This window comes from Oncorhynchus tshawytscha, linkage group LG11, assembly GCF_018296145.1.
Source record: "Oncorhynchus tshawytscha isolate Ot180627B linkage group LG11, Otsh_v2.0, whole genome shotgun sequence".
Lineage (NCBI taxonomy): Eukaryota > Metazoa > Chordata > Actinopteri > Salmoniformes > Salmonidae > Oncorhynchus > Oncorhynchus tshawytscha.
Genome location: NC_056439.1, coordinates 5992062 through 6015830, shown reverse-complemented (window position 1 = coordinate 6015830; position 23769 = coordinate 5992062). Strand labels below are relative to the sequence as shown.

General features: G+C 42.0%; 2 protein-coding genes across 3 annotated transcripts; both read left to right on the top strand.

Annotated features, from left to right (window-relative positions):
• Positions 1 to 7532: 7532 nt before the first annotated feature.
• On the top strand, positions 7533 to 11053 carry LOC121847797 (zinc finger protein 25-like). 2 transcript variants are annotated; one of them, XM_042330558.1, is made up of 4 exons: positions 7533 to 7620; positions 8015 to 8126; positions 8366 to 8493; positions 9929 to 11053. In XM_042330558.1, exons 1-4 carry the CDS (start codon positions 7537 to 7539, stop codon positions 10865 to 10867), a joined length of 1263 nt encoding a protein of 420 aa, XP_042186492.1. In that variant the 5' UTR covers positions 7533 to 7536; the 3' UTR covers positions 10868 to 11053. The 2 variants fall into 2 exon arrangements, with proteins under 2 accessions (XP_042186492.1, XP_042186493.1); XM_042330559.1 differs by lacking the exon at positions 9929 to 11053 and having other exon boundaries at positions 8366 to 9660.
• A 1742-nt stretch (positions 11054 to 12795) lies between these two features.
• Positions 12796 to 20120, top strand: LOC121847779 (gastrula zinc finger protein 5-1-like). The gene is made up of 3 exons (XM_042330511.1): positions 12796 to 13224; positions 14321 to 14445; positions 18201 to 20120. The coding sequence occupies exons 1-3, from the start codon at positions 12960 to 12962 to the stop codon at positions 19494 to 19496; spliced, it is 1686 nt and encodes a 561-aa protein (XP_042186445.1). The 5' UTR covers positions 12796 to 12959; the 3' UTR covers positions 19497 to 20120.
• Positions 20121 to 23769: the final 3649 nt, after the last annotated feature.

Below are 23769 nucleotides of genomic sequence, written 5' to 3'. Positions count from 1 at the left end.
TGAGATACCCTGTAAAAGCCTAAATGCACAAACCCCGTCAGTGCCATGAATGCAAAAGGGAAGAGTATCGATATGCCAGCGGAGGTTAGATGCTGCAATTGTGGTGGCGAACATGGCCTGAATTCCAGGATTGCCCTGTTAGAGTGAAGGAGACAGGTGGTAAGAGTAAGGTCTGTCCAGTGTGTGTCCTACCTGGAGGTGGTGAGAAGAGTTGAAGGAGCAATAGTAGTAGAGCCTACACCAGTGAATGTTCCCCGGCAACCGAGGTATCCATATATATTGCATGTTAAAAAGGTGGACTAGCATTTATTGCAACGGTCGTAAACTGCACAGCACAAATCCTGTCAAACAGTGCTTGACTTGGACAGAAATATGTGCCTAAACTCATTTTGGGTGCCGGTATTGTTTATATTTAGGTGCATGAGCTCCACAATACTTATGAACTAATATTATATAAGAGGTACAGGAGCTCTTGCAGTAGAGAAACTGAGCCGCCAGTGCTCAGCTACGGAAAGAATATGGATATACTGACAAGATGCATGTCTCTCCGCCCTAACAATGGGAGTCGTTGTCAAGCTCCCATCTATCCTTTTTGTATTTGTGGATAATTAATTATTGTAATACTTTTTTGAATATTCGATGAGGGTTGTTGACGTCAACCGCCTGTATTATATGGAGAGAGATGCTATGCTATTAGCCTCATCCCATGAATATGCAAAGAAATCTCGAGACAACTCTGAAATAAAGTTGCCGGGATGTCACGTGTCCTACTTATATCAGTACACTTAACGTAAGCATTACAAAAATTATATTTGATCAAATAAACCTAATGTAGCAAATACGCCAATTTACATTTTTTTGTTGACCAAATTCGACACCCTCATTGACCTCCACACAAAAACTCCTTGCTTGGTGGGTGAAACGAAAAAAACGCCACCTGCTGGTGGGAGACAGATTTTCCGCAGAGTTGGTCCTCTTTGGCTCCGGTGAGCTCCTGCAAGTCGAGCACAGCTGTCAAAGGATGGTCCCTCCTCACAGGCCCCTGAGCCTGTGTATATCTGTGTGGCGATGTGACTTGAATTGGAATGGTTGTTTTTTTGGATGATGTCGGTTCCCCCCCCAGTCCTACAATGGATTTATTTTATACTTGTATAGTTTACCACCCGTACAGTAAGAAGCGGTATGCACCTCTAAAGATTGTTTGCGGACAGCCATAATACCATAGAAGAAGAACGAAACGTACGTGAACTGCGCGTCACTGTGAGCGGAAGTGAACAGTGACCAAGAATAATTTCCACGTTATCGTTTTTATTGTTATATAGACGCCTATTAACACACTGGAACTCAAAATATTAATAATTTAACTGCACAATATCACATACTTATCTCAGATATTCTTTAATTCGTGTTGGAGACAGGACTTGGTTGATAGTTATCTAATAGGTAATGCTATCTAGCTGTTAGCTAACAATGGCTAACTGTATGGTTTTTCACACTCAAATAGCCTCCATCATGGAGGTGTTAGCGAATGCAGCAGTGACAGAGATCTGTAAACTCGTAGACGACGACTATGCAGTGCTTCGTTTGGAAATTTCGCAAAGCCAGAAAGAAAACAGGGGATTGCGGAGGAAACAACAACTATTGGAACTGAAGGTGGCACGGGACCGCGCAGATAGGACAATGAGAGAGCGCGTCCTCGCCAGTCGTCCCAGTAGTGTCAAGATCCTCGACCGATACAGAGGCATGGCAAGAGGTACATTTTGCAGAGGCTGCGGGGCTCCCCTCTGCGCATATGTTAAGATGTGTTACCCAGAATTGGGTCTTGGTCAGTTTTTGGATAGTATGCCATACTTCCCCTAATTACTTAGCTATCTTGTAAAAACATTTATTTACCAGGCATGTCAATTAAGAACAAATTCTAATTTCACAAAGACACTAATTTTCTAACCAGATCCTTGATTTACTGACTTTCCTATTTTCATACTCAATTAAAATAATGTGAGGCATGGAAAATAATCAATCAATAAATAATATATCTAGAAGTGATGAGTAGTCTTACCTTCCATCCTTGCCAATTGTAGACAGCGGTGGACAATATAGCCTTGCGCATTGACAGTAACTCACTTAACCACCACTTTCCCCCCAATCACTCTCTCAGGTGAAGGACATCTCACTGGAGGCCACAGGAGCTTTGTGAAGCCAGCAGGACACAATACATGGAGAGATGACCAACCAATCACTGTTGATGAGAGGAGTGGAACCTCACCACAGCACGTTATCGTGATAGAGGTTAGTGTCATAACATAACAGTAAAAATGACAGGAGATCAAATGTGGCCTGTTTTATTTTAGAAAGGATTCCCTCTGCTATTCATTTGCTTACATGTACATCGTCATTTATCTGCCACAGGGGAGCTTGTGAGACTTCCCTATGACATTGTTATCCAATTCATCTCATGTACCGGTAATAACCTCCTCTCTTCTTGTGTCAGTCTGGAGATGCAGAGGCAGCAGGTCCTGGGGTCAAGCAGGAAAGGACTGAAGGAAAGGACCCAAGACACAACAGAGACATCCAGACTGGAGCATCGGCTGGAGTGGCGCCCCCTGTAGCCACAGAGGACCTCCCCAACGCCGTCGCCCCACAGGCCAGGCCCCGACGCAGCATCACGGAGGTCAGTGGAACGCTGAATACCATCCTCAAGTCAGAGAGACACAGAGAATATGACTGTAACACACAGGCTCTTACACACAGGATATGACAACCGATCAGAACCAGAAAGACTGGGCCTGTTGCCACTGGGCTGCCCCACTGCTAGAGGTCTTCACAGGTCCCAAAAATTAGGCCTGTTCCAAAATGGAACTGGGGCTTTACCACCCTGTCCCAATATGCAAAAATACATGAACAAAAATATGGAGACCTGTTTTGAACGGACCTGAGGACAACTAGACTTGGTCAAATCCAGACCCCTTTTGTTTTAAACTACTTTATTAACGGGAGCTGATAAAGCAGGGGAGGAAGGATGAGAGAGGTGTCACTCAAGCAGGCGGGGGAGGGCCGTACTGTGAGCGAGTGACAAGTGGAGGAGGGAGGAAGAGGTGAGTAGGCAACCAACCAAGCCGACTCGCGCTATAGTGGACTAATAGCTGCCGTAGCTAGGTTATTTATCATTAAATATGATTATGTACTATCTATGACTGCATCAAACTGGAAGAAGCTAGTTAGCGAGCTAGGCTAATTAAGGCGGCAGTGCGTGCTTTCTCATCCTACAGGTACAAATAACAAAAACTCAATTCAGAATATTAAGTAGCAGCCTACCTGTTGGCTCTTGGTCGTTGTAGCCTATCCTTGTCCTTCAACATTTAGTTCCGTTATTTTAATTCCATCTTCCATTGATTAGATATCTCCTAACTTTTGTCACGTAGCAAGGCCCTACGACTGTAGCCTACATCCGCCTTGATGACTTATGATTGGCCAACAACAACCAGCTACATGCTCCACTCTCATGAAAAGCAAGAGCAGCGTCATAAATAATCACATTTTTCTCTCTCTACTGCAGCAGTCGCGTTCAGATCTGTATGGCTCATTCCGGTTAAGTCAGTTAAAATTACATATAACCAGGACCCGTGATATTATTTAGAATTCTGGATCCGAACCTGCTTAGGTCCCGGGTAAAGGTGGATACGTGAAGACCTCTACCTACTGCTCAAGAGTATTTACTGGTATTTCACCAGAGCCAGAGGACAGTTCATGGTGACGCATTAGATACTGGCGTCACCTGCCATATGCAGGTAGATTTTGGCATTGGTGGGTAAGATGTCTATTTCATCAGCCACGTTGACGGGTGGTCAGGGCTCCACAGTGCGAGCTTTTCACTCGCTTTTGTGAATATAAATAGTCAAGTATGATCACATTTATAGTAAAATAAATGCTGCAGTAGTTGAAGTATTTCCAACGCTTTGTTTCATAGCTGGTAAATTAATCACACAAAGTCAAAGAACTACGAATCCTATATAGCCTATTCCAACTCGCGCTGCAACACTGCCTTGCTGGAGGCTGTGCGCACATGAAGAGCTGAGTGAAATGTACAATTTTTAGAAGAGCTGTGCACTGGCAAAAAAGTTGGTTTAATTTACTTGAAACGAAAGTATTGAAGTGCGACTTTGTCCTTGTGTTTCTTGGCTATTTACATTTTGTTCACAAGCTAGGTTGTTTTTCTATGTTTGAGTTTCAACTGCTAGAGAAGAGAAGACAACGCTTCTACTAGTCAGACTCAGTCTCAAAGGCGCTACCACGGTAACCTCCCGCCCTCAAAGGGGAAGGTGAAAATGTTTGTCTCATCTGATATTTTTGATTTATGTGACTCAGGTCACATAAAATGTTATTATTCAATGTACCACATTACGTATGTCTTACTAGTAATACATACAACATTTTTAGAAACATTAAAAAGCATCTGTTTTTTTTGTTGTGTTTTGTTGGTGTAACTTTACTGGCCCAAAAAATATTTAAGGGTAAAAAATCTGAGTGGCTGGTGGACCAACATGTTTATTCCCTGCTGAAGGTGATGATCTGTCTTGTTCTTACGCTACAGAGATGGACCCTGGCAACATATCCTTGGGTTTAGAGACAGACTGGTCTGTCTAGAGAGGACTGCATCCAGTACAGTAGTAGTGTGTACTCTGAAGGGTGCATAGATAAGAAAGGGGAGGTTGTAATTGTAGAGGTGACTGTGAAAGTGGAGGGCGAGGCTCCTCCCAAATGGAATGCAGATAGTCACCTAGGAGACCGACACTCACAGGGCAGAGATTTTAGATTACAGGGGAAGCTTAGAGACAAATCTAAACATCCCGACCCACTCCCCTTTACACTCGTTCAGGAATCGTGACCCAGTTTCCACGTCGATGGCACCTTCCGATTCACACGACCGCGTCCTATTCGATCAGTTATGGAACTCAAAGGGCCAAGGCGCGGGGAAGGGGTGCAACAGTAAAGATTTGCGGTTCCTCTGCATGTTCTGTAACAAAGGCTTCAGCTGCCTCCAGAAGGTGGAGATCCACCAGAGGGTCCACACAGGAGAGAAATCCTTCAGCTGTACCCAGTGTCACATGCACTTTGTCCAGTTTGGTGGCCTGAAGAGGCACCATAGGGTTCACACAGGAGAAAGCCTTGCTTGCGAAAGTATTCACCCCCCCTTGGCATTTTTCCTATTTTGTTGTCTTACAACCTGGAATTAAATTAGATTTTTTTTTGGGGGGGGGGGGTTGTATCATTTGATTTACACAACATGCCTACCACTTTAAAGATGCAAAATATCTTTTTGTGAAAAAAAGAGACAAAAAAACTGAACTTGATCGTGCATAACTTTTCACCCCCCCAAAGTCAAAACTTTGTAGAGCAATCTTTTGCAGCTGAAGTCTCTTGGTGTATGTCTCTATAAGCTTGGCACATCTAGCCAATGGGACTTTTGCCAATTCTTTTGCCACTGGGACTTTTGTTCCTTCAAGTTGGATGGGTCCTGCTGGTGTACAGCAATCTTTAAGTCATACCACAGATTCTCAATTGGATTGAGGCAATTCCAAGACATTTAAATGTTTTCCCTTAAACCACTCAAGTGTTGCTTTAGCAGTATGCTTAGGGTCGTTGTCATGCTGGAAGGTGAACCTCCGTCCTAGTCTCAAATCTCTGGAAGACTGAAACAGGTTTCCTTTAAGAATTTCACTGTATTTAGCGCAATCAATCATTCCTTCAGTTCTGACCAGTTTCCCAGTCCCTACCGATGAAAAACATCCCCACAACGTGATGCTGCCACCACCATGATTCACTGTGGGGATTGGGTTCTCAGGGTGATGAGGTGTTGGCCAAAAAGCAAAAATCTTAGTCTCATCTGACCAGAGTACCTTGTTTCATATGTTTTGGGGGTCTCCCAGATGCCTTTCGCAAACACAAGTGTTTGCTTATTTTTTTCTTTAAGCAATGGGTTTTTTCTGCTCTGTGGAATGTACGGCTTAAAGTGGTCCTATGGACAGATACTCCGATCTCCGCTGTGGAGCTTTGCAGCTCCTTCAGGGTTATATTTGGTCTCTTTGTTGCCTCTCTGATTAATGCCCTCATTGCCTGGTCCGTGAGTTTTGTTGGGCGGCCCTCTCTTAGCACGTTTGTTGTAGTTTCATATTCTTTCCATCTTTTAATAATTGATTTAACAGCGCTCCGTGGGATGTTCAAAGTTTTAGATATTTCTTTTAAGCCAACCCTGATCTGTATGTCTCCACAACTTTGTCCCTGACCTGTTTGGAAAGCTCCTAGGTCTTGGTGGTGCCACTTGCTTTGTGGTGTTGCAGACTCTGGGGCCTTTCAGAACAGGTATGTATATATACTGAGATCATGTGACACTTAGATTGCACACAGGTGGACTTTAATTAACTAATTATGTAATTGGTAATTGGTTGCACCAGATCTTATATAGGGGCTTCATAGCAAAGAGGGTGAATACATATGCATGCACACACCACTTTTCTGTTGTTAAAAAAAAAAATTGAAACAAGTTATTTTTTTCACTCCACCAATTTGGATTATTTTGTGTATGTCCATTACATGAAATCCAAATAAAAATCTATTTAAATTACAGGTTGTAATGCAACAAAATAGGAAAAATGCCAAGGGGGATGAATACTTTGCAAGGCACTGTATAACATAGAAAGTAACCATTCTACTCGATAGCTTCTGACGTATCGATTAAATCCTGCATTAAGACAAAGATCTTTTTAGCAGAAAAGATCCACAAGGGCAACTGATTTCAATGTTGAATATTCCTGAGTAGAATATTGCATCCAGATATTGTGTGATTTATAAGCCTAAAAATGATGTTACATATTATGTTTGTACTGTGTAGGCTATATGATGTTCACAAATGCCTATTTCATTACTTTCATTACTTCCATTCAACTACTTAATTTTTTACCCAAGACCCTTTAATGAGAAAATGAATGCAGTTCATCAAGTTCATGCATATTTTTAGTTGAGACGTCTATGTGTGGTTTTTAGATGGTGTATTTAAAACTTGTTTGTTTCATAAATACAAAATGGGATTTTTCATTCAGACTTTTATTGAGACTCTCTTTAGTATACATCACATCTGATCTCACCCTATTCTGCATACTCCCGACAGTGCTTTAGAACAAATATACACTTACTAAATACACCAACACATACTCACACACTAACAAACACCTACTGTACACGTCAAAATAGTTTAGTCAGGTTTGTCTGACTTTTGACTTATCATAGCTGACTCAAATGTACCCAAAACATCATATTTATGTCCACCATGATGGATTTAACAACAATGAAGTCATTCTGTAACTACAGTACAGGACTCAAATGTAGGGGGAATGGGTAAACACTCCATGTGGAAAGTACCTGTATGTCTGTGTAATCTGTATCACCTGTCTATTCCAGGAGGAGGAGGGTCCAGAGGTGCTGCTGGTGAAGGAGGAGGGGTGTGAGGAGGTTCTGGGGAACCCTGAGGGGACCATGATCATGGAGGACAACCAGACTACACCTCCTCCTGAACCCACAGAGGAACCAGCTGAGCAGCACAGGACCACACACAATCTCACTGAGGTGAGCCCACTGTGAACCTCTGTCTGAATGGTATTAGGTCAGTGCCTGTATCCACAAAGCCTTTCAGAGTAGGAGTGCTGATTTAGGATCAGTTTTTCCTTTTAGATCATGTGAAAAAGACTATGTAGACAGGTGAGGACCTGGTCCTCGATCAGCACTTTTACTCTGAGACTCTTTGTAAATACAGGCCCAGGTCTTGATACATTTTATCTAAAATGTGGGACCATGCCCTTGAATTATCAAACCCTTAAAGAGTGTCAAGTAATCAAATCAACTAACACGTTTACATAGTATTCATAGCAATCCCTCATTGCCCAATCAAAAGATGTTCCATAGCAGGGTGCTTATATCAGATTTCTTGATCCAACATCTTCTCACTCTGTATCTCTTACAGTCAGTAGACATGGAGGATGGGAAGCCTGATCTGCTGGTAGTCAAAGAGGAGACAATAGAAGAAGAACCAGAGAGCATTGATCTGCTGAGTGGACTAAAGATGGGGGAGCAAGGTAAGGGAGAAATACATATAGCCTACATACAGTAATAGATCTTCTGGGAATAGTGATGCACCTTGCTATTATTATTTATTTATTTATTTTCTTCATTCATAAAATTAAATCAATACAATTTATGTTTACATACGAAATACACAATGTATGAACTTCACCAGGTAATTTACTCCAAAAAACTCCATATGTAGAGTTCTCTGCCATGTTTATAAAGTCAATTTTCTAACCTCTTCCTGCAGGTGGTTGGCTGGAGGCTAACAGAGGAGACTGGGAAGCCATCTTGGATTCCCAGACCGAGACGGGTGCAGCCAAGAGCCCAGTGGACAACGTCATTGAGCAGGGCAGGACCAAAGGCGACATAGTGGAGGTCAGTGGATGGGACAGCGTCTTCAACTCTGGGCTGGGGAACAACACTGTTAACCAGAAACAGACATTCGAACACAAACCAACAACCGAACTTAGTCTTCATGACAACAGACTTGCTGAGACCAGAGCGAGGCGTAGATTTGGTCTGCGGGGACGGACAGATTTCCAAATGCGGCAGAAGAGTACAGACACAGACTTGGCTATCGATGCTCCTTCCTGCTCCTATAGTTGTGATTCAGAGAGACTGATGGCGCTTCAGGTTAACCCCCTAACAGGTGCTGCCTTCAGCCTGCCTTCTATAGGATCTATCAACTGGAACATGGACCCTGTGACATCACAGACAGTCCCTGGCCTTCATCCTCCTCACACTCTCCTAATGTTAAACCAGACCCCAGACAATGCCAGTGCCTCAACACTAAAAGGGTACACAAGCCCATTGACAAATGACAGTAGTAGTAATTCTATCATCAGATCTGGTGGCAAAGAGAAGCGCTTCCCGTGTTCGTTCTGTGGGAAAGCCTTCAGTTTCCCCAAACAGGTGGAGATCCACCAGAGGATGCACACAGGGGAGAAACCATTCAGCTGTACTCAGTGTGATATGCGCTTTGCCCAGGCTGGTCACTTGAAGAGACACCAGAGGGTCCATACAGGGGAGAAACCCTACAGCTGTCTCCAGTGTGAGCAGAGGTTCTCCCACCAGCACCAGCTGAAGAGGCACCTGAAGGTCCACACGGGCGAGAGGCCGTTCACCTGTACTCACTGTGGGAAGAGGTTTTCAGAGAGGAGCTACCTCAGGATACACCAACAGAAAATACACACAACCAGTGTATAGTGACATGTAATGTTGTACTAGTTAGTTTGTAGTTAATTCTATTGGGTTTGGATGTATCGTATGATGCGGCAGAGTAGATGATATGGTTGGTGTGATGGTGTCTTTAAAAATGCTTCACTGATGAAGAGTGACAAACTTTGTCCCTATAGGATGATACTGGTGATACATGTTTACTTGACATAAAGTAGTGAAGCTTTGTGTGATGTTTAACCTTTCCAAAGTATTCTACAATACATTTTTTCAAAATGAGGGAACCATTTTTTCAGAAAAAGTACAGAGAAAAGTTATTGTACTGGTCATGTATCGTTTTGTGCAATAAAATTACTGTACTTCAAAGTTGAGTGTATGACCACTTTGTTGAAGTTAAATACAAAACTGACTGCTGACTGACTTGGTTATTTTTGTATCATTGCAGGGGCTGAGTTTCCCTTCCCATTCAAACCAAAACGATATACTTAATTCTTGAGTCAACACATATGGACATTTTTTATAATACATTTGTATCAGTGTTAGAGATGGGCTTGACTGTGGAGAACATTTTATAATGTCATGTTTTGGTGTGTACAACAGAGTTGATTATAAAAACGTATATTTGTGTTTACAGTCTGCAGTCCATGAGGACCTGCTGATATCCAGTGTTGATGGCGGGAGAGACTGGACCTCTGAAACAGCTGGTCACAAACCCTGGCCCCAGATCAGAACCCTGGATCAGGAGCCGTCGCTCTTCCTTCCTGAGTCACAACCAGGACCAAACCATGAGGGACAGAGACTCCACCACCACACAGAACACAACCAGTGGACAGGTGGACTGAACAACCTCAGTCCTGGTGGTCATCAGAGAGACAGAGGCTCCAATCAGGGATCCAGTCTGCAGCCCAGACTCTTCTCTTCACAGTATCAGTGCAGGGATGGAGCAGGTCCTGGGGTTGATAGAGAGAGACCATCCTGTTCCTATGATACAAACACCACAGTATCCATGATGAACAGAGCAGCTCTCCCTGGGCTTCAGTCTTCACAGACAGTGGTGGGTGACCCCCCTGGGGGTATTCTAACAGGAAGTCTGTCTTTAGGGTCTCGTCAAATGCCTTGCGACTGGGTTCATGGAAGGCCTGTGCCTGGACCTGAGTCTAGCCTTCCTCAGCTACTTCAGGGTTACCCCATCAATACAGACAGGTTCAGGATGGGCGTTCACAAGACGTACCTAGCCTATAACACAGCACACAATGCCAACAACACCCAAACAACGGCTAGATTTCAAGGAAGGAGCTCAAAGACTAACCACCTGAGGGTGGTGGCTCCTGCTTCTGCCACCTGTGGTGTCATTGGGTCACAACGTGGGAGGCCGAGTGTTAAGACGGACGCAGACAAGCCATACGCCTGCCCCACTTGTGGGAAGCGCTTTACTGAGGCGAACTATGTGAAGAAGCATCAGACAGTTCACACCAAGGAGAGGCCCTTCAAGTGCAAAGTATGTTACAGGAGCTTCTCCTTCCTGAGTAGCCTTATCAGACATAGGAGTGTCCACAATGGGGAGAAATCGTAGCAGTGTGGCTTGAGATTTAGACAGAGGACATCTCGGAACCATTCTGTAGCTCACATACAAGGCATTCGTAAAGTATGCAGTCCCCTTGACTTTTTCCACATTTTGTTACGTAACAACATTCTAAAATGGATTAAATACATTTTTTCCCTCATCAATCTACACACAATACCCCATAATGGCAAAGCAAAAACAGTTTTTTTAGACATTTATGCTAATGTATTATTTTTTTTTTAAATGGTACAATTTTACGTAAGTATTCCAACCCTTTGCTATGAGACTCGAAATTCAGGTCAGGTGCATCCTGTTTCCATTGATCATGCGTGAGATGTTTCTACAACTTGATTGGAGTCCACCTGTAGTAAATTCAATTGATTGGACATGATTTTGAAAGTCACACACCTGTCTATAGAAGGTCCTACAGTTGACAGTGCATGTCAGAGAAAAAACCAAGCCATGAGGTTGAAGGAATTGTCTGAAGAGCTCCGAGACAGGATTGTGTCGAGGCACAGATCTGGGGAAGGGTAGCAAAAAAAATTCCGCAGCATTGAAGTTCCCCAAAAACACAGTGGCCTCCATCATTCTTGAATGGGAGAAGTTTGGAATCGACAAGACTCTTCCTAGGGCTGGCCACCTGGCCAAACTGAACAATCGGCGGAGAAGGGCCTCGGTCAGGGAGGTGACCAAGAAACCCAATGGTCACTCTGACAGAGCTCCAGAGTTTGTCTGTGGAGATGGGAGAACCTTCCAGAAGGACAACCATCTCTATAACATTCCACTAATCAGGCCTTTATGGTAGTGGGCAGACAGAAGCCACTCCTCAGTAAAAGGCACATGACAGCCCGCTTGGAGTTTTCCAAACGGCACCTAAAAGACTCAGACCACAATTCTCTGGTATGATGAAACCAAGATGTAACTCTTTGGCCTGAATGCCAAGAGTCACGTCTGGAGGAAACCTGGCACCAACCCTACGGTGAAGCATGGTGGTGGCAGCATCATGCTGTGGGGGTGTTTTTCAGCAGCAGGGACTGGGATACTAGTCAGGATTGAGGGAAAGATGAACGGAGCAAAGTACAGAGAGATCCTTGATGAAAACCTGCTCCAGATCGCTCAGGACCTCCGACTGGGGCGAAGGTTCACCTTCCAACAGGACAACAACCCTAAGCACACAGCCAAGACAACGCAAGAGTGGCTTCGGGACAAGTCTCTGCATATCCTTGAGTGGCCCAGCCAGAGTCCGGACTTGAACCCGATCTAATATCTTTGGAGAGACCAGAAAATAGCTGTGCAGCGACGCTCCCCATCCAACATGACAGAGCTTGAGCAGATCTGCAGAAAATAAAATGGGGGAAAACTTCCCAAATACATGTGCCAAGCTTGTAGTGTCATACTTGAGGCTGTAGACTTGAGGCTGTAATCGCTGCCAAAGGTGTGTCAACAAAGTACTGAGTAAATGGTCTGAATACTTATGTAAATATGATGTTTGAGTTTTTATTTGTTATAAATGTGCAAACATTTTTAAATGATGGGTTATGTTGTGTAAATTGAGGGGGGAAACAATTGAATCATTTTCAGAATAAAGCTGTAATGTAACAAAATGTGGGGTCTGAATACTTTCCTAATGCACCGTAGTTATGTTGAGTGTCTTGGGCTAAGAGGGTAATTAACCACACCCCTCATTAATCCTTTAATTTACCATTTGAAACAGGCTTGTTGTGTAAATAACTAATTTTAGAGAGACAGTAAACCTAGGCTAGAACAAGGACAATTGAATATTTAACTTATTGAGGTAATGTAGATGGAATAAATTTATTCAATGTAATTTTCTCCTCTCGGCTTGAAAGACACTGATCATAGGAGATTTGACGTGTTGCGTAATAAGCCGAAACCGTAATTCACAGAACAGCGCGCATCACTTTTTCATTTAACCGCACCCTTTGAGCTATGACGCCAAACAAACGGAAGTGACCAATAACAATTTCCACGTTAAGGTTATTGTCATTTAGACGTTTAATAACACACTGGACCATCGTTAATTTAACTGCATAGCATCACATACTTACCTCAGGTTGGGTTTAATTTGTGTTAGCTAACAATGGCTAACTGTGACGGTATGGTTTTTCACACTCAAATAGCCTCCGTTATGGAGGTGCTAGCGAATGCAGCTGTGGCAGAGATCTGTAAACTCGTAGACGACGACTATGCAGTGTTTCGTTTGGAAATAACTCAAAGCCAGAAAGAAAACAGGGCTTTGCGGAGGAAACTACAGCTACTGGAACTGAAGGTATCACGGGAGCGCGTCCTCGCGAGTCGTCCCAATAGTGTCAAGATCCTCGACCGATACAGAGGAATGGCAAGAGGTACATTTTGCTGAATGCCGAGGCTGTGCGGCCTGTCGCCCTGTTTCCCTCTGCTCGTGTTCAGATGTGTTGACCAGATTTTGAACTTGGTCAGTTTTTGGATAGCATGCAATATTGCCCTGACAGCCATCTTGCACCATTTTTGTTATTTACCAGGCAGGTCAATTAAGAAAAGTATTATTGCACGAAGACATAATTGCCTTGTCCAAATACCTATATTAGCGTTCTAAATTGTAGGTATTTTAGGTATGTGAATTTTCTAAAAATTGAGTATGCTTTGAATGCTAGTATGTTATAGTCATGTCGGCTTTTCATCTAGTAGAAGTCAATGCTCACTTTCGAGTAAGACTCACTTGTGTTTGACAACAGCTGATGAGTTTGACAACAGGGATGAGTTACCAAATGAACGAATGGCGGGAAACATCGAAAATTAGATGACGCATTATCAGTATTTTGCCGAGTTCATAACGATTCAGAACAAGTACATCTCAGACTTCTCGGTATTCAAGACAACTGGGAACTCGGAAAATTGACTGGAAATTGCAATTCGGAAAATCGGGCAACTTTCTAGAGCTCCGACTTCCCTACCTGAAGATCACTGATGTCATTATTTGACCTCGGTTATTTCCGAGTGCTCAGTCTTGAAAGCACATTGAGCCCCACTGTCTCACGTCACGTGGCGTCGTCCCTTAACGGGGTGCAGGCAGAATCGACACACTATCTAATGTAAGACAATGGATTAGCGTAGTGTGTTGGCATTTGTTGCTTACTGTATTTTTTTTACTAACCAGTAGGTTCTAAATAGTATGTAATACGATTATTACACAGTATGCAGTAAGTATTAGGCAAGCCAGATTTCGGACACTGCCATTAAGTATCATGCTCTAACCAGATTCTTTATTTACTTAATTTCTTATTTTCATACTCAATTAAAATAATGTGATGCATGGAACATAATCAATCAATAAATAGTATAAAAAATAAGTTATGAGAAGTGTTACCTTGCCAATTGTAAACTGTCAATAGTGTACAATATTGCGTTGAGCATTGACAGTACCTGCCTTAACCACCACTTTTCCCCCAATCACTCTCTCAGGACATCTTGCTGGAGGACACAGGAGCTTTGTGAAGCCAGCGGGACCCAATGCGTGGAGAGATGACCAACCAATCACTGTTGATGAGGGGAATGGAACCTCAACCCAGCATGTTATTTTGATAGAGGTTAGTATCAGTGTTACATCAAAAATTATAGTACATCAAATGTGGCCCGAATTGGCACCTCATCTCATAGGAGAAGACATGTAAGACTGACGGAAACATCCAAAGTCACACATTCGGATTTGTCACTTCAAGCCCAAATATATCATACTTTGACTAAAATGATGACTTATTGACTTACGCCGTTGTGAAACATCACGGGTAAGCTCTGGCAGTCATCTTTCAGCTTGAAAAAGCGGATTTCTACTGGTGCCTGATTCACAAAGTCAAATCCAAATTATATTTGGGCTTACGAGCCCTTCCCAACGATGAAGAGTAAAAAAAAATATATATATATATTATAAAAAATAAAATTATAATAATAACAAAAAAAATAAGAACACGAGGAATAAAATACAAGAGTGGAGCTATATACAGGGAGTACCAGTTCCAGATCAGTGTATGAGGTATTAGATATGTATGTGAAGGCAGGGTAAATTGACTAGGCATCAGGATAGATAATAGTAGGAGTAAAATAAAGAACAGAGTAACAGCTGCATATTTTGAGTGTAAAATGTTTTGTGTTTTCGGTGTGTGTGTGTGTGTGTTTACACTGAGTGTACAAAACATTAAGAACACCTGCTCTTTCCATAACAGACTGACCATGTGAATCCAGGTGAAAGCCATGATACCTGAACAAGTGACATCAATAAGGGATCAGAAAGGTATTGGGATGTTCAGAAAATCAGGCAATTTTGTATGATCTTCAGTGTAGAAAAGAACATCATCATTGATGATGTTCTTTCTTCCCCAGTCTGACTGGTCTAGTCCACTCTGTTATATTGAGGCTTGTGGGCATTGTAGAGGGAGACACACATGTGTTCCAGAGTCTTATCTTTCGGGGATGGGGGGGTCATAATATTTTGTAGCTTAAACCGTTCAAACGATAGAGCAACATTTCATTTGTAGGACGAAAACAGAAACCGTCTGTTTATTACAACCGCATCTAGCGGCTACCGGAGGTTACTGACGTAACCCGGGTTCTATGAACCAAGCGTATTTTATTTCATAGTTTATCTCGCGACCCCATTTTCAATTCATGACCCCTAGTTTGTGAAATGGTGGCCTAGTCAGAGCAATATAGGGTTAGTGCAGATAATTCTGGTAACCAATTAATTAACTATTTAGCAGTGACTATTTTAATTTCTCCAGTTTCTCTCGACTAAAACCCAACTCTGTTACGGATTGAGTCTCTTAAAGATACAAACATTAAATTGCCATGTGGTCTCCTAATTAGATGGCCGAATGGTGAAGTCGATGTGCTTGGTGTACATATCCCAGAAAAGTTGAGCTATCTTGCAACTATTAACTTTGATCGAAAACTTAGCAAAATAGATTGAATCTTGAAACCGTTTTACAGGAAGATTACCCTGATTAATTCTCTAGTGATATCGCAGTTTACATATTTATTTATTCATGGCTTTACCGTCTCCAGGATAATCCTTTTTCAAATAATGCGAGGAAAAAAACATTTAACTTTATTTGGAATGGCAAACCAGATTAACAAGTATATTTATATAACGAACATGAGTTTGGAAGGTTAAAACTATTAAATATGAAGGCACTAATCCTCTCTTAAAGCCTCCATTGTACCAACATTTTATCTAAATCCAAACTGGTTTTCTAGCAAGGTACTAACTAAGAGAGGCCCAACATATGTTTAAGAGTGGGCTCTTTGCTTTTTTGTAGATTAAAACCATACATTTTCGATGGATTGACAATAGATCCCTGTTTAAAGTATCCTCCTTTTTAAATGAGTTGGCTACAATTAAAATGGCATCCTCCAGAAAAGGCAGATCTAATATTGCAGCAAATAATATAGCTAAACTCCAATGGATGGATAGAGATAATAAACTATTTTCTTGGTTCAAATTTTACAAAGGGTATAATATTTATGAAGTACATTGTAAACAAGAACGATAAAATTGTCACTCAAGCAATTAACGGTGTATGGAGGTGTATGCTCAATACAAAATTAAAACCAACTCATCGCTCTGCCACAAATTTGAAGATGCCGTTACTTAAAGAGTTAGCCTGTCTGACACCTATTAAAAATCATGAATTACTTCAAATGATTAGTGTAAATCGAAAAATGTTTGTTTCACTTAAAGTCAAAAGGTTTGTATCAAATTCAGGTCAGTTGGGAACAGGTTTTTGATGTCCCAACACCTTGGCATCGGGTCTATGAAGTGACATGTAGTACAACAATTGACACGTCAATTTAAGCTATTATATAAAATACCTGCTACAAAAAGAATGTTAAATATGGGGCATTGAACAGTCAGCCCTGTGCAGACTCTGCCACAAGGGAACGGAACCAATACTACAGCATTTTATGGTACTGTTCATCAGTGATTTGCTTTTGGAGTCAGGTCCAGGAATGGTCGTTGTGTCATAATATCAGGGTTCAGCTGGACCTGCAGAATGTTGTTGCGGCATCTGGAAAAAACACAATCAGTCAATGGGGAAATATCATTATATGGTTGGGTAAGGTATTTATTTTTCGGGAATTATCAGTAGAAATGTTAGAAATAGTTAAGGTTCAGGACCCTCGTAAGACATCATAGTAAAATGGAGGGATGTATTGCAAAAGGAAATAGAAATGCATGATGCTGGGAAAGATGCGTTCATCTGTGGATAGCGGAGGGTTGGGGTTAAGATCAGAATGAATGGTGGATTGGCTGCTGTGGGGGAAAATGTAGCACTTGAAGAAAGGGGAAATTAGGAATATATATGTATAATTATTTAACTACAGGTAACTTAGATGTGAGCGAAATAGCTGTGAGTAGAAGTATTGTTGTCCATTAGTTTACTCGAATTATGGTATGGATGGTAACGTAGGGCGGGGAAAAAACTATTTAAAAAAACAACAAAAAAACAGCTGATTTCTATGTATTTGATGCCATTCCATTCGCTCCATTCCAGCCATTATTATGAGCCGTCCTCCCCTCAGCCACATCCTGTGACAGAAACAAAACTATTTATGGCTTTATCAAATTAGGATCTTACCAGGAAGCCAATAAATAAAGGGAGTATGAGTTGTAGTTTGGGAGGCCAACATCCATGTAGTACAAAGGCACAGCCAACAGCACCTGGAATAGACCCAGGAGTATCGACATCACCTGGAATAGACCCAGGAGTATCGACATCACCTGGAATAGACCAAATTACTGTTGTCCGTTAGAACGGCTACATTTTCTGGCGCCTCATGTCTGCATCGGTTTGGACATGAGGGTGTCGCCAGCATTCATGTCACCTACACTTTTGAAATGTAGGCTTTTTCAGTATGTACATGGAAAATATTAATATTATTCTGATGTTGGCCTTTGATCCAATTCTGATCAGAGTAATTGTTTGATATTGTGATTTTTTGTGTGATTATTTTTACTTGTCGATCATGACAACTCTTCTATATTTTTCTTGTCCGACGACTTGTTTTTTTACTTGTCCCGGACAACAAGTGTTAATGTCGAGGCTTGCAGATTCATGACTGTCATGCTTGCGCCATTACTATGAAGAAAACTGCTTGTTACCGCAAATATTTTTCATTGTGCTCCTACATTTTTAATCTTAGGCTCACACGTGCTCCTTGTAAAAAAGGTCAGTGTAGAGCCCTGCTGATGGGCCCCGGTTTTGAGTCAGCGTGGCGGAGCAGTTGCCTACCCTCACCACTTGGGGCTGGCCCTTTTACCGATAATCAACTCCTCTCTTCTTGTCAGTCTGCAGATGCAGAGGCTGCAGGTCCTGGAGGATCGTCTCTGGTCAAGCAGGAGAGGACTGAAGGAGAGGACCCAACACACAGCAGAGACATCCAGACTGAAGCAGCGGCTGGAGTGGTGCCCCCTGTGGCCGTGGAGGACCTCACCACCATGCCCCAGCACAGGACCCGACCCAGCATCACGGAGGTCAGTGGAACGCTGAACGCCGTCCTCAAGTCAGAGACAGACACCGAGACACACAGGCTCTTACACACAGGATCTGACCACAGATCAGACCCAGAGAGACTGTTGTTGGGGAGACCTGGTTGTTCTCCTGCTCCTGACTCAAAGTATTTACTTTATGGAAACCCAAGCCCAAGGACGGTTCATTCCCATGAGGACTCGGGTGATGCGTTAGAGACTGGCAATGATCTGTCTCGTTCTTATACTACAGCGATGGACCCTGGCATCATGCCCTTGGTACTAGAGACACAGACTGATCTGTCTAGAGGGGACTGGAACCAGTACAGTAGTAGTGTATACTCTGAAGGGTGCATAGATAAGAAAAGGGAGGTTATAGCGATAGATGAGGTGACTGTGAAAATGGAAGGTGACGCTCCTCTGACATGTAATGCAGACACGACTCATTTATGGGAAAGATACTCACAGTGCAACACCAGTGACTTAGACTGCAGGGATAGGTTAGAGACAAATCTAAATGTCGCGACCCACTCCCCTTTACACGCGGTCAGAGATCGCGACCCAGTATCCCCGTCGATGGCACCTTATGATTCACATGGCAGCATCTTTTTCGATCAGGTATTTAACTCTGACGACAGGGCTAGAGACGAGTGTCGGGGAGGGGGAGCAATGTCAAGCAATAGTAAAGAGAAACGGTTCCTCTGCATGTTCTGTAACAAAGGCTTTAGCTGCCTCCAGAAGATGGAGATCCACCAGAGGGTCCACACAGGGGAGAATCCCTTCAGCTGTACCCAGTGTGAGAAGAGATTCTCCCGCCAGGACCACTTGAAGAGGCACCAGAGGGTCCACACAGGGGAGAAACCATTTAGCTGCCCCCAGTGTGAGAAGAGGTTCTCCCAGGCTGGTGACCTGAAGAGGCACCAGAGGGTCCACACTGGGGAGAAACCCTTTAGCTGTACCCAGTGTCACATGCGCTTTGCCCTGGCTGGCAACCTGAAGATGCACCTGAAGGTCCACAAGGGAGAGAGGCCGTTCACTAGTATGCTTTGCGGGAAGACGTTCTCAGAAAGGAGCTACCTCCGGACACACCAGCAGAAAACACATCCCGCTGTATAATATAGAAAAGTAACCTTTCTGCTCGATTGCTTCTGACGTTTAGATCAAACCCTGCATTAAAGTCAAAGATACATTTTTATTGTTGTCAGCTGAAAAGATCCACAGATGCATTTGGAATAATGAGAGTAACAGATTTCAGTGTTGGATATTCTTGGGTAGAATATTGCATCCAGACATTGTGTGATATACAGTGCCTTCAGAAAGTATTCACATCCCTCGACTTTCTCTACATTTCATTCTTACAGCCTTAATTTCAAATTGATGAAATTGAGATTGCCTTTTTACAAATTAATAAAAAATGATAACCTGGAATGTCTGAAGTATTCAACCCCTCAAAGCCAAAATAATGTGTTTAACAAGTCACAAGTTGCATAGACTCACTCTATGTGCAATAATAGTGTTTAACATGATTTTTGAATGACTGCTCATCTCTGTTCCCCACACATACAATTATCTATCTGTAAAGTTCCTCAGTCAAGCAGTGAATTTCAAACACCAAGGAGATTTTCCAATGGTAGATCGGTAAACATAAAAAAACAGACATGGAATATCCTTTTGAGCATGGTGAAGTTCATACACTTTGGATGGTGTATGAATACACCCAGTCACTACAAAGATACCGATGTCCTTCCTAACTCTGTTGCCGGAGAGGAAGGAAACCGTTCATGGATTTCACCATGAGGCCAGTGGTGTCTTTAAAACAGAGTTCAATGGCTGTGCTGGAAGAACTAAGGATGGATCAACCTTGTAGTTACTCCATAATACTAACCTGATTGACAGAGTGATTGAGAAAGAAGCCTGTACAGAATACAAATATTCCGAAACATGCATCCTGTTTGCAATAAGACACTAAAACAGAAAAACATGTGGCAAAGAAATTAACTTTGTCTTGATTAAAGTGTTATCTTTGTGGCAAACACATCACTGATTACAACTTTTTATATTTTCAAACATGGTGGTGGCTGCATCATGTTAGGTGTAAGCTTGTAATCTGCAAAGAGTTTTTCAGGATAAAAAGAAACAGAATAGAGCTAAGCACAGGCAAAATCCTAGAGGAAAAACCCGGTTCAGTCTGCTTTCTAACAGACACAATTTCACCTTTCAGCAGGAAAATAACTAATATACTGGAGTTGCTTACCAAAATGACATTGAATGTTCCTGAGTGGCCGAGTTACAGTTTTGACTTAAATCTACTTAAATGGTTGTCCTGCAATGATCAACAACCAATTTGACAGAGCTTGAAGAATCGTTTTAAAGAATAATGGGAAAATGTTGCACAATCCAGGTGTGCAAAGCTCTTTGGGAGTCACAGCTGTAATCGCTGCCAAAGGTGCTTCTACAAAGTATTGACTCAGGAGTGTGTGGTGGTTAATTTCTTTGTCTCTCCTCATTTGATAGTAAACTTATCACACAAGTCAGAGTTATACTTAAACTAAATCTTTATTCACTTAAGGGAGCAGGTGAATTCAAAACACACATACAAAGTGAATTGATTGAGTGTTCTACGATAATGATGGCTGGTCGACGAATCACCCTCAGATGATTCGTTGAGAGCCCAGAGACAAAGAATACAACTTTATTTTATAGAAAAGTACATCCTTCTGAATGTTCATGACAAACAACAGATGTATAGAATGGGTCACAATGTTTAAGATTTGTATGAAAGACACTAACTCACATCAGACAGTATCTGCTGTAAAGAATGTTCTCATTGTGTAGAAACCAAGGTCTGGCCCTGAGCCATCTCTCCCTGGTGTCTTCCAGTCAAACCGGAGCAATCTCCCTCACATGAATGGAATGTGGCCCAAGGCATCGTAAATCTGTCAACATTAAGCCTCCAGAGGCCCATTCTCTGTGGAACACACACAGATGAGTGTTGCAACAATATTCTGTTGCATGAAACAACCATTTGATGCAATAACAGCATTTATAACAATTGTAATTTCTCTCACAGGTGTGAATGCTTATGTAAATTAGATATTTATGTATGTTACTTTCAATAAATTTGCTAAAATGTCTAAACATGTTTTCACTTTGGTTATTATGAGGTATTGTGTGTAGATGGGTCAGGGGAATTATTTTTAAATCCATTTTGAACTCTGGCTGTTAGAAAATGTGGAATAAGTCAAGGGCCATGAATACTTTCTGAAGGCACTGTATAACGCATATATAAGCCTAAAGTCTGTTACATATTTTGTTTGTACTGTATAGGCTATATATTCACAAATGCCGGTTTCATTACTTCCATTCAACTATTTACATTTTTTCCCAAGACACTTTTATTGAGAGAATGAATGTCGTTTATGAAGTTCATGCAGATTTGTTTGTTGAGACATTGCATTTACGTTTTAGTAACTTAGCAGAAGCTCCAATCCAGAGCAATTTACATCTTAAAATGGCTGGGTGAGAACCACATATCACAGACGTAACAATTAGTTTCCCTCAAAGTAGTTCGTAGTTTTCTGCAAAGTCGGTGCTAGTACCCAAAGTTTTAAAAAAAGTAAGATATTCTTTGAAGAGGCACGGTTGCAGATGTTTTTGGAAGTTGAGCAGGGAAACTGCTGTCCTAGCTTCAGGGGTACCAGGACAGAAGAGCTTTGATTGGGCTAACCGGGAGCTGAATGGGCTAAAAAAAACGACATTAAAAAAAACATTAGCTGACATGGACTAGTTGATCTGGACATTTCTGACAAATTATAAATAGCTCTAAGGTATGCAATGACTAACATGACAAGAGGAACTTATGAGGCACTACCCAATCTCGAAATTGCACCTTCGTGAGATCTACCATTGCAACTTTCAAGAGTAAGTTCCTTAAAAAAATATATATATATATAATATAAATAACTAGACAAGTCAGTTCAGAACAAATTCATATATATATATACACACACACACACACACACACACACATGACTGTGAATACAGAGATGCATCTGTTTGTCGCAAATACCTATAGAAAATAATAATTAAAGTAGGGAAATGGATGAGAACCAGTCAGTATCTGGTGTGACCACCATTTACCTCATGCAGTGAGTCACATCTCCTTCACATAGAGTTGATCAGGCTGTGAATTGTGGCCTGTGGAATGTTGTCCCACTCCTCTTCAAAGGCTGTGAGAAGATGCTGGATGTCGCCAGGAACTGGACCACGCTATCGTACACTTTGATCCAGAGCATCCCAAACATGTTCAGTGGATGACATGTCTGGTGAGTATGTAGGCCATGGAAGAACTGGGACATTTTCAGCTTCCAGGCATTGTGTCCAGATCCTTGCGATGAATGGCACGACAATGGGCCTCAGGATCTCGTCATGGTATCTCTGTGTATTAAAATTGCCCTAGATTAAAATGCAATTGTGTTCATTGTCCGTAGCTTAGGAATGCAAGAACCATAACCCCACCGCCACAATGGGGCACTCAGTTCACAACGTTGACATCAGCAAACAGCTCGCCCACATGACACCATACACGTCATCTGCGGTTGCTAGCCCGGTTCGTTTTAGAGTGGCCTTTAATTGTCCTCAGCACAAGGTGCACCTGTGTAATGATCAAGCTGTTTAACCAGCTTATTGATATTCCACAGCTGTCCAGTGGCTAGATCATCTTGGCAATTGAGAAATGCTCATTAACAGGGATCTAAATAAATTTGTGCACAACATTTGAGAAATTACCTTTTTGTGTGTATAGACGATTTCTGGGATCTTTTATTTCAGCTCATGAAACATGGGGCTAACACTTTACATGTTGCGTTTATATATTTTGTTCAGTGTATGCTATTTGGTGTATTTTAAAACGTATTTATGTTTCATAAACGTGACTTGACTTGAAATAACTTGTGACTCGCCTTGACTTGCTCTTAGAAAGCACAACTTGGACTTGACTCGACCTGTTCTACTTTGTGATTTGAGACTTGCTTGTGCCTCGAATAATTTTGACTTGGTCCCACCTCTGGTGTGTACTCTGGTCCAGGGTTTCCTTTTGGCGCCGGACAACGTGACCAGCAAGATTTTAATTTATCGGACATCCATGTGCATTGGGTGCGTAACACATTAGGGCGTCCACCCATGGACCTCAATCACATTGACATGATTTTAATTAATCTGAACAGAATATACATTTGCCTGTAAAGTTGTAATAAAATAAACTAGAATGATGTTATATAATAACCTTTATAACCTTTACTCATAGGCTATTTGTATAAACATTTAATTAATGAATAACAAAACAACTAATTTAATTTAGCCGAGGCATGAACATTTTCATTATGCCTAT